At 34.2% G+C, this 9,697-nt stretch overlaps 1 protein-coding gene across 2 annotated transcripts; it reads right to left on the reverse strand.

The window, feature by feature from the left end:
* Window positions 1-354: 354 nt before the first annotated feature.
* Window positions 355-2,836, reverse strand: LOC131169811 (nuclear transcription factor Y subunit B-3-like). Of its 2 annotated transcripts, none has more exons than XM_058129176.1 (2): window positions 1,650-2,836; window positions 355-599 (listed from the first exon to the last, which is right to left on the reverse strand). In XM_058129176.1, the coding sequence occupies exons 1-2, from the start codon at window positions 2,249-2,251 to the stop codon at window positions 539-541; spliced, it is 663 nt and encodes a 220-aa protein (XP_057985159.1). In that variant the 5' UTR covers window positions 2,252-2,836; the 3' UTR covers window positions 355-538. The 2 variants fall into 2 exon arrangements, with proteins under 2 accessions (XP_057985159.1, XP_057985160.1); XM_058129177.1 differs by lacking the exon at window positions 355-599 and adding an exon at window positions 1,316-1,543.
* Between the last annotated feature and the right edge of the window lie 6,861 nt (window positions 2,837-9,697).

Here is a 9,697-nt window from a genome sequence, read left to right on the forward strand (position 1 = left end):
TATGAATTTAAATGCAATATAAATTCACAGATTTTAGTACATTATTATTTATTTATTTATTATTCAAGTTTGAGATCTATTATGAAACGTGTATACCCATTTAATAAAAAATTAATAATAAATTTAAAATCGTGATAGATTATATAAAAAAATATAAAATGACTAATTATATATATGAAATTATAATTTCTAATTGACTGAATATATAAATTAATTTTTACAACTAAGTGCTTATAAGAAATTTCAGGTGTTTTCTATATATCAGTGAGAGAGAGAGCAGCTTCTGCGGAAGGTGATGTGCTCTCTTTTCTCTCTGATTATAGCCCAAGAGAAAAGGACCCATCCACTAAACACTTGATTAAATAGAGCATTATCTATTGAAAACGACACCCACTCTCTTTTAATTACTTTTTTAATCACTTTTCTTCTCGGCCTTTGACAAAGTCTTCCGCCAGCCCACACCTAGTCAAAATGACTGGTCCTTTGCTTGTACTGTGGCGCGCTTGGTAGGTCCCAACTGGAACTCTTTTTCTCATCGTTAATTTATTTTTCTACATTTCTTAATCCTTGGGTCAAGATTGAAGAACCGAAGATCAACCCTGGAAAGAAATGGAGTAGTGTAAAAGATTTTTAACTTTTTTTATCTTGATCAGAAGAAACTGCAACCACACGGATAGAGCAGTAGCAATCATTGTCTAAGTTTTAAAAGTGTCCTTTTGAAAATCTCTGGAATGGTGCTCTTAAGCCTACAAGGATATATCCAACACTTCTTTTCATAGCAAAAGACACTTGATCTCCAACAAAAAAGAGGAAAACAATGCAGGTGGGCACAGAATGGGAGACAAGAATGACGTGCAAGAACTTGAGAAAGTTGACAATTGATCAAGAAAGTGGTGGCGCACTTCCGGAATGATCTTGCTGCATCTTAATTAATATATCACATAACAAGCTCCAGAAAGAAGAAAAAAAAAATTTCCCAAACTAGCTGCTGGTGACCTAGAAATGGAGTTTACCAGAAAGATACGTTGGTGAAATCTATGAAAAATTTTCTGGATTTAGAAGTCAATGGAACTATCTTCTATTCTTAGTACTGGGCTTCAAAACATAGACAAGTGACAAATGGCAAGCTTAGGACATAAACTCTTAAAACTTTCCTCAGAAAGAAACGCGTCCATTTGTCCAAATAAACAACGACTTCCTTTAATTTTCCTTTCTTTTTCTTTACCAAGTGTCAGAACTCAAAGACTGTCACTTCTAACATTACCCAAATTTCCCCAACTCCCATGGATGCCATGTCAAGAAACGAGGAACAAGCTGGCAAGAAACTAACTTTTTTTTGTCTTTTCTCTAAAACGGGAAATTAAAATTAATGCTTATCATACAAGTAGATTTTGAAGTTCTTCTTTCTTCAATTCCCTCCTCAATTAGAACTCTCTCTATCATCAGATGTTACGTACATGCTTAGCACTATGCAATATTACATTAATTATATGAACCTTGGACATAATCCCACTAAGAAAATGAAAGAAAATTAACAGAAGACCTACAAAAAAACAGAAGACCTAACCCAGTTAATTAATCCCTTCATAGCAAGGAGTAAAAATATAGTAAATACTAATCCCAAAACAACACTCGTCGCCAACACCTACCTTGAGTTGCCGGAGCCACCTTTCCCGACACCCATCTGATGATGATACCCACCGGTGCCGTACACGTGCCCTTGATGATGCCCCATCATCATCATCCCTCCATACATCCCTTGACCACCACCATTAAACCCTCCTGCTCCCCCAGCACCGCCTGAACTCACCCCTCCACCAGACCCACCTCCGCCAGCAGCGGCACCACCTCCACCTGACCCACCAGCACCATCCTTCTCTCCTTGCCTGCCCATGGAGCTCTTCTCCCCTTCCATCTCCCTATATTTCTGCAAATAAATCTTCAAGGGCTCCACGTACTCCTCAAACCCTAGCGTGGTCATGGCCCAAAGCAGATCGTCGCCGTTGATCGTCTTCCTCTTTTCGCGCTGGCACTTGTCGGAAGCCTCTCCGGTAATAAAGCTGATGAATTCAGACACGCACTCCTGCACCGTCTCTTTGGCATCTTTGGAGATCTTAGCGTTCGCCGGCAGAGCTTTCTTCATTATTCTGCTAACGTTAGCGATGGGCAAGAACCTGTCCTGTTCACGGGCAGATAGCTCACTGTTGGCGTTGTTGTTGTGCCCTCCTGATTCATTGTCTGAATCCGCCATTAAAATCAAAATTCAAGAAAAAAAAAAAACCTAATTAGATCTCGCTTTTACCAGGGATTTAGAGGATGCAAAGGGGATAGGTGGGCGGGATAAGGGTAAATTGGTAAACGAAGAAAATCGCCGGCGAATTGGAGAAGAAGACTGCAGGACAGACAGAGAGAGATGGAGAGAAGGAGGAGGTGTTGAGGTCCGTTGGATTAGAGAACTAATATGATATCTCGTGTTCCACGTGGGTTATTATAGGCCGTTTATTTTTCGATAATAGTGGACATACGTGGAGCTTTCAAGAGAGTTTGATGAGAAGTTGGCCCATAAATTTGGACGGTACAAGAAAAGACACGTGTTAAGGGGAGGATGCGGTTGTGGCTATTAGAGATTCTTTAGGCGGCTGCTGCGGCTTTGCGCCAGCCGAGTTTGGTGAGTTGTGTTGTACCGTTGGATCATGCACATCTCATTTTTCAGCACACGTGGTTCTATTGAAGTCGTTGATATAGCAGGTACAGAAAAAAGTATTTGAGCAAGGAGCTTTCTGTGGCAAAGTGTGATAGCGATCGATTATAAGATATTTTGTTTTACGGCGGTAGTTAGAAATATAGTTATTCTGGTAAAATAATTAATATGGTAATTTAATTTTTATAAATTATATTTATATTTAAAAAAATTATGGTTTTATTTAAAATTTTTTAAATATCTTTCGGAATAAATATGCATATTTTTTTTTATTTTAATTATATTATGATAAGTGATATTGTAAAAACTACACATATACAAGATTGTTAATTTTATTTTTTAAAAAGTTATTGTTATTTTCATAAATTTTAGGAAGTTTTTTTAATAATTTTAATAAAATTTATTTTATCAATAATTAATTTAAATGGATTTATAAAATCTAATTTAATGATAAAAAGAAAGTAAATTAAAAATAAAAAAAAAACTATAAAAGGCACTTAGATTTTATATTCAAAATCCATCATTTAATATTATATTTTTAAAAAATGTATATCCAAAATAACTACACTTTAACCAATAAACATTGAAATATTTGTTATTAAACGCATTAAAAATTTTGTTTGGGCTATTTAAATTTATTTAAAATTTTACAAAATTAAATATTATATAAGAAATTATGCATATAATTAACATAAATTAAAAAATTATAGCTTATAACAAATTATAGCTTAGAAAATTACTATAATCAAAATTAATATATATATGTAACTGTTTTACTTTTCTTTTTAAAATGAAAAGTTTTATATATTTAAGGATTTTAATTTTTATATTGTTTATTTATTTTATTTAACATTATAATGTAAAAAACTAAGTTTTAAATATGGCAATTCTATATTTTTAAAATAAATAATTTTTATTATAATGTGCATTGCACGATTGATTTACTCATTATATAGTAAATTCATTATCTAAATTTTTTATATAATTTTCTTTTAATTTTTTATATAATATAATATTATCATAATATATTATTTTCAATAATTAATTAAATTTAGTTATTTATTAGTATGATCGTATTTTACTTCTAATTAAAATTTCTCAAAAAATTATAAGAAAATAAAATTAATAAGTTATATTAATTTAGTCAATTAAAGTATTATAAATAAAACTTAAATTATACAATTTAAAAATATATTGCTATAATTATATATTATATATTAATTTTATTTTTAATATATCTTTAAAAACTCATATATTTATATAATTAAATAAGGTTAGATGACAAAAGAAAATCAAAACTTTTCATGTCAATTATCAATTTTAGTTAAAATTTTTAATTTATCAATTAAATCATAAAATCTTTCCAATTGTTTTCAATTTTAACAATAGATTTAATAAAAATAATTTTACTCATCAATTGACAAAGAGTAATTCAAAATTTTTTTTCTTTATTATTGATTTTAGCTATTCCTTTTAATTTGTTAATATTTTCAATAATTTTAATATTTTTATTAATTTTAACAAATTTCATATTGATAAAAAATAAATAATATGTCTAATATTATTATCTTTATTTTTATTTTTTTTCCTCTCTTTCTATTTATATTTTTATTCACATCATTTTTATCATTTTGTTTCAAATTTAAAATAAAAAAATTAAATATTTAAATACAAAATATGAACAAATAGCATAACCAAAATAGATATAATTATAATTTTCAAAATGATAGAGAAATTAATTAAAATAACATTTTTATTAATTTGTGAATAACTGTTAAAATTGATATAAAAATAAAAGGATTGACTAATATTAATAACATAGGTACATATTTGAATTAATTTTATCAATTAATTAATCTAATTAGGCTAATTATTAAAATTAAAACTAATATAAAAATTTGAGATTAAATTGATAAAATTAAAAAGTTTGACTAAAATTTAAATAATTTATAAAGATTTTAATTTTTTAGTCATTTAAACATTAAATAATAATATGAAATTTATTAGAATACATAAAATTTGAAATGAATGAGAAATACGTTGCTATAATTATATATCATATATTAATTTTATAATTTAATATATCTTTAAATACTCATATATTTACATAATTAAATAAGACTAAATGATAAAAAAAAAATCAAATCCTTTTATGTCAATTATCAATATCAGTTAAAACTTTTAATTTTATCGATTAAATCATAAAACCTTTTCAATTGTTTTCAATTTTAGTAATAAATTTAATAAAAACAATTTTACTCATCAATTGACAAAGAATAATTCAAATTTTTTTTATTTATTATCAATTTTAGCTATTCCTTTTAATTTTGTTAATATTTTCAATAATTTTAATATTTTTATTAATTTTAACAAACTTCATTTTAATAAAAATAAATAAATAATATATCTAATATTATTATCTTAATTTTTATTTTTTTTCTCTCTCTTTCTACTTATACTTTTATTCACATCTTTTTTATCATTTTATTTCAAATTTAAAATGAAAAAAAAAATTTAATATAAAATATGAACAAATAGCATAACCAAAATAAATGTAATTATAATTTTCAAAATGATAGAAATTAATTAAAATAACATTTTTATCAATTTGTAAATAATTGTTAAAATTGATATAAAAATAAAAGGATTTACTAACATTAATAATGTAAACAAATATTTGAATTGATTTTGTCAATTAGGTAATCCAATTAGGCAAATTGCTAAATTTGAAACTAATGTAAAAATTTGATATTAAATTGATAAAGTTAAAAGATTTGGTTAAAATTTAAAAAACGTATAAAGGTTTTAATTTTTAAGTCATTTAGCCATTAAATAATAATATAAATTTTATTTGAATAGATAAAATTTGAAATGAAAGAGCATTTAAATTTGATATTATATTTTTAATTATATTTTAATACAAAATCAAAATTTACTTTTATTTCATGTCGACACCATATTTTGGCCGACTTCCGAAGTCAAGGAACTTTAAAATCGACTTTATCATCCACTCTCAACCGATGTCATTCGATCACAAATGACTTTTCCGAACTCACCGATTGCTCGAGCATGGAACAAACTGATCCCACACTTAGTTAATTGTTTTTCGATCTCTTATCAGATGGGTTCGAATCAATGTTGGGTCTCCGAACCATCCAATCTTGCCCACTGATCCCTCTATACAAATATTGTAGAACTTCATCCGACTAATAAGGTGATCGGGCTTCTCATTTGAAGACCCCAGATTTTTTTAAAAATAAAGGTTTTTTTTTCGGTCTAATAATGGTTTCGATCTTAAAAGTTCAAGTCAATGTCAAGTTTTCCAATTCTAATGTTCTAAAGTTTTACCCGGTGTTTGGTCATGGCTTAGTCCGATCTCATGTAATGTTTTTCAGACCTCTTATACTCTGATTAATGGTTGCTTTCAAGTTTAATGTTCAAATACGCTAAAACAATTAAGTACTCATGCAATTTGGACGTTTTCCGATCTCATCAAGAAATTGAACAAAAAGGATTTCTATTCATTTCAAAGTAAAATATATATAAGTCATTCAGCAGGTGGATCACCCCCAACCTGCTCCCCAGGTACATCATCCGCTCTCTGATCCTCTCCCTCTCTCTCTCTCTCTGGCTCCTCGTCGCTTTCCTCTTCGGCCTCTGGAGCGAGCTGATTCATCCAGGAGAAGCCTTCCTCAGGATACCGCTTCCTCAGCTCGGCCAGAAGGTCATTATGGGCGTTCACATATGCCCCAACTTCTTTTGTTGTGCTTTCCTCTTCCTTGGCTTGGAGCTCCTCAGCCTTGGCTTGGAGCTCCTCATCCTTCACTCAGAGCTCCTCCTCTTTTGCCCGAAGTTCCTCATCAAAACGAGCGAGATCAGCAGATCGACCAGCTCGGCTCACTTCAAGTTCCTGCTCCACTTCGGTTATCTTCTCTTCGCAACGCTTCATCCGATCTTCCAATCTAGCGATGTAGTCATTGACAGAGGAGAGTTGAGCCTGTGTGGCTGAGGCATCCTAGACCGCCTTAAGAATCTCCCTCCTTAAGGCATGGGCCTTCTCTCTGATTACATGTTGATTTGTGATGGCCTCTAAGCCCAAACTCATTGTCTGAGTTAAAAAATCATTGATGCTCTCCTCTGCCAACCTGTTCCAATCTTCTTGGAAGCAGATGGAGGCGCCCATAACCTTGGATAAGCTAGGATTCCCTCGGGTAGAGCGGTTCCTTTCCAGCGATTGGATCAGGAGTTGAGCGCCTCAGGAAAGCGTCCTAACCGTAGGACCAGAGGACTCCCCTTCCACATTGGAAGAGATCGAAGGAGGCGGGGGAGGCAGAAGTTTGATATGTTGAGGAGGGGGAACAACGACCTCTACTTCTAGGGTCGGATGCTACTGAGGTCGGGGAGGAGAGCTCGGTACCTCTACCAATTCCAGTTGAGGAGTCTGAGCAGCAGTAACAATGGCCTCCTTCATCGCCCGCACCTTTCGAGAGACCTCCATCTTTCGCTAGCAGCTCTCCTTGAAGTGTCGCCACCTGCCATACCTGCACAAGGAAGAAGTCAGTGAGTTTGCTAAGATTCAGAGGCTAGAGATCGGGAATGTACCAGGATCGAGGTCAAAGAGCTAAAGCTTGTAGTCTTCATCTGTGACCAGCCGCATCATCCACCACTTCAATTCGGCCATAACCGCGTCTAAACACGAGAATTTATGGGTGGATGGCTGAGTCTTTAACTCTTTCACCATGGCATCTTCGTCCTTATTCAAAGTGATCTTCTTTGGAATCGAAGCGACCAAGTATTGCCAACACCGAGGGAAACCTTCAAAGCCATTTGGAATCTTGCTCCTCAATATAAAAAACTGGTCCTTCCAATTCTTCAATGAAGAAGGGAGATCGGTGAAGAGTGAGCAGTTTAGCTTAGCCTAAAAGAACCAGAACTCGTCATCCTTCCTTCGGGCAAGCCTATGTAGCTCGACAAAGACTTTAGCCGTGGGTTCCAGTCCCTTAGCTCGGCAGAGGCCCCAGAAGGCTACTAAAGTCCGTCAGGAGTTCGGATGCACTTGAGCTACCGAGACGTGGTCAAACTTTAAGACGGCCTTGTAAAAATCGTCCAAAGAAAAATGGAGTCCGACCTTCAGCTGTTCTTCGTATACTATGAGGGGATCACCTTCTTCAAAGAAGTGATCGGCTCGAAGGTCGCTATGGCACTTGATCAGCTCGAAAGAGTCAATCCGTAGATTGTATTCTTGGCTTATAGATTGGAGATCGGTTTCTCTTAGGACTGAAGGCAACTCATCAACTGGCAGGTTTTCTCTTCTGGAAGACGCTCCTCGCCTCAGTCTGGCAGCCGGACCAGTAATCAGAACGATGGCTGTACTGGGGCGTCCACTTGGCCCTGTCACATCGCCTTCTTCCGAGGTCCACGAAATATGGATAGAAGGCAGGCTCACAGCTCTCTAACCCTCGGCGCCGCTCATTTTTAGGAAAACAAAAGAAATTAACCAAGAAAAGAATCAAAATCCTTACCGGAATGTGATCGGTGCCTAAAAAAACTTGAAAAAATGAGAGAAAACGCTGAGATTGTTAGAGAGGTTCTGAAAATGACATAAGGAAATGACTGGAGCGCGTCTCCCCTATTTATACCCGTATGAGCATTAAATGCTCGCGAAGTCTCAAGCGACGCATCCGTTAGCGAAACCGGCACGCCTCCTTGACACGTCGCAAGAAAGTTCCAGAAAACATAATAAAAATGGAATAAATGAAATCGGTTAGCTGAGGTCTTTGGATTGAACAAACTTCCAAAACCATGAATCAGCTAATGGCGATTTGTTTAGGGATCAGATCGGACATGCATATCAGAGATCAAAAAGTAACTAATGCAATAATAAAATAAAAACCTTTAAATAAAACTTCATTTTATTTCCAAAAGATCAGATTACATCATTTGAGCGATCTCAAGAGATTGGATTACATCATAGGGGGAATCTTTAAAGATCGAATTACATCATTTGGGTGATCTCTAAAGATCAACACTACATTTTACCTAGTTTAGGACTACTCCAGATGATGGCCTATGTCAAAGCCTAGTCTTGTGGCTGAATCAAAAGATGTGTTTGATCAGAAAGCCAGCCATAAGTGTTGGATAGATGTGCAGCTCAGATAGGGTGACTATGACTCTCATGGTAGTGAACAGAGTCATCGCCGATGTCATCGACCAGAACTGAGATGCAGTGGGGACACCCAATGTGGTTGGGGGGCCAAATGAACTTCAAGAGGTGGTCACTGACATTAAGATTGAAATTAGCAGTCCTCTTGCCTGAGATCGGTCCACCGATTATACCGGTAGACCAATTCGAGATCGGCACGATCGTCACTTTTGATCTTGATCGGTAAATTAGTCCAGTTCCCTCACCGTCATCAGATGACGTCCTTATGGTTGTTCGATTGCTAGGGTCATAAATTTTCAGGCAAAGGGTGAAGAAAACAGTCAACAAAAGATCAAAAGCAGCCAACATAATTAGAATTGTTGCTAGAGAAGCTAGAATTGGAAAAATGGAGCATTGAAAAAACTTAAGGAGGAAAAGTGAAGTGTGAAGGGGATTTCCCGTAGGTGCATATACATAGGGCCTGGGCATTTATTGCATACAGAAACTGAAGCGGATGCATCGGTAACTAAAGAATTAATTGCTTTGACCAAGGCAAGTCAGATAAAGAGGAAAGATCTAGAATGGGAGAGATCGGGAAATGAGAGGGTACCCAATACAACAGAGAGATCGGAGAAGGAGAGGATCATAATAGGGAGATCATAAGAAAATAGAGATTGGAAAACATAGAAAGATTAAATAACTTTCAATCAACTCTCTTCATCATTAGAGCCGAGTTAGTTAAAGCGTTGCAGGAGTGATCAGATCCTCACCACACGCCTCATCTACAGAAACGCCCACCTAGCTGACAGATGCCAAAACAGTTATGACAGTCCTGTACATCTCGATCTCCACCG

Source organism: Hevea brasiliensis, chromosome 10 (assembly GCF_030052815.1).
Source record: "Hevea brasiliensis isolate MT/VB/25A 57/8 chromosome 10, ASM3005281v1, whole genome shotgun sequence".
Taxonomy (NCBI): domain Eukaryota; kingdom Viridiplantae; phylum Streptophyta; class Magnoliopsida; order Malpighiales; family Euphorbiaceae; genus Hevea; species Hevea brasiliensis.

Coding starts and splice junctions, on each gene's coding strand:
- LOC131169811 (XM_058129176.1), bottom strand. CDS start 2,251: ATGGCGGATTCAGACAATGAATCAGGAGGGCACAACAACAACGCCAAC. Junction 600..1,649: donor GGTGGCTCCGGCAACTCAAG/GTAGGTGTTGGC, acceptor ATTTCTTTCCAG/GGTTGATCTTCGGTTCTTCA.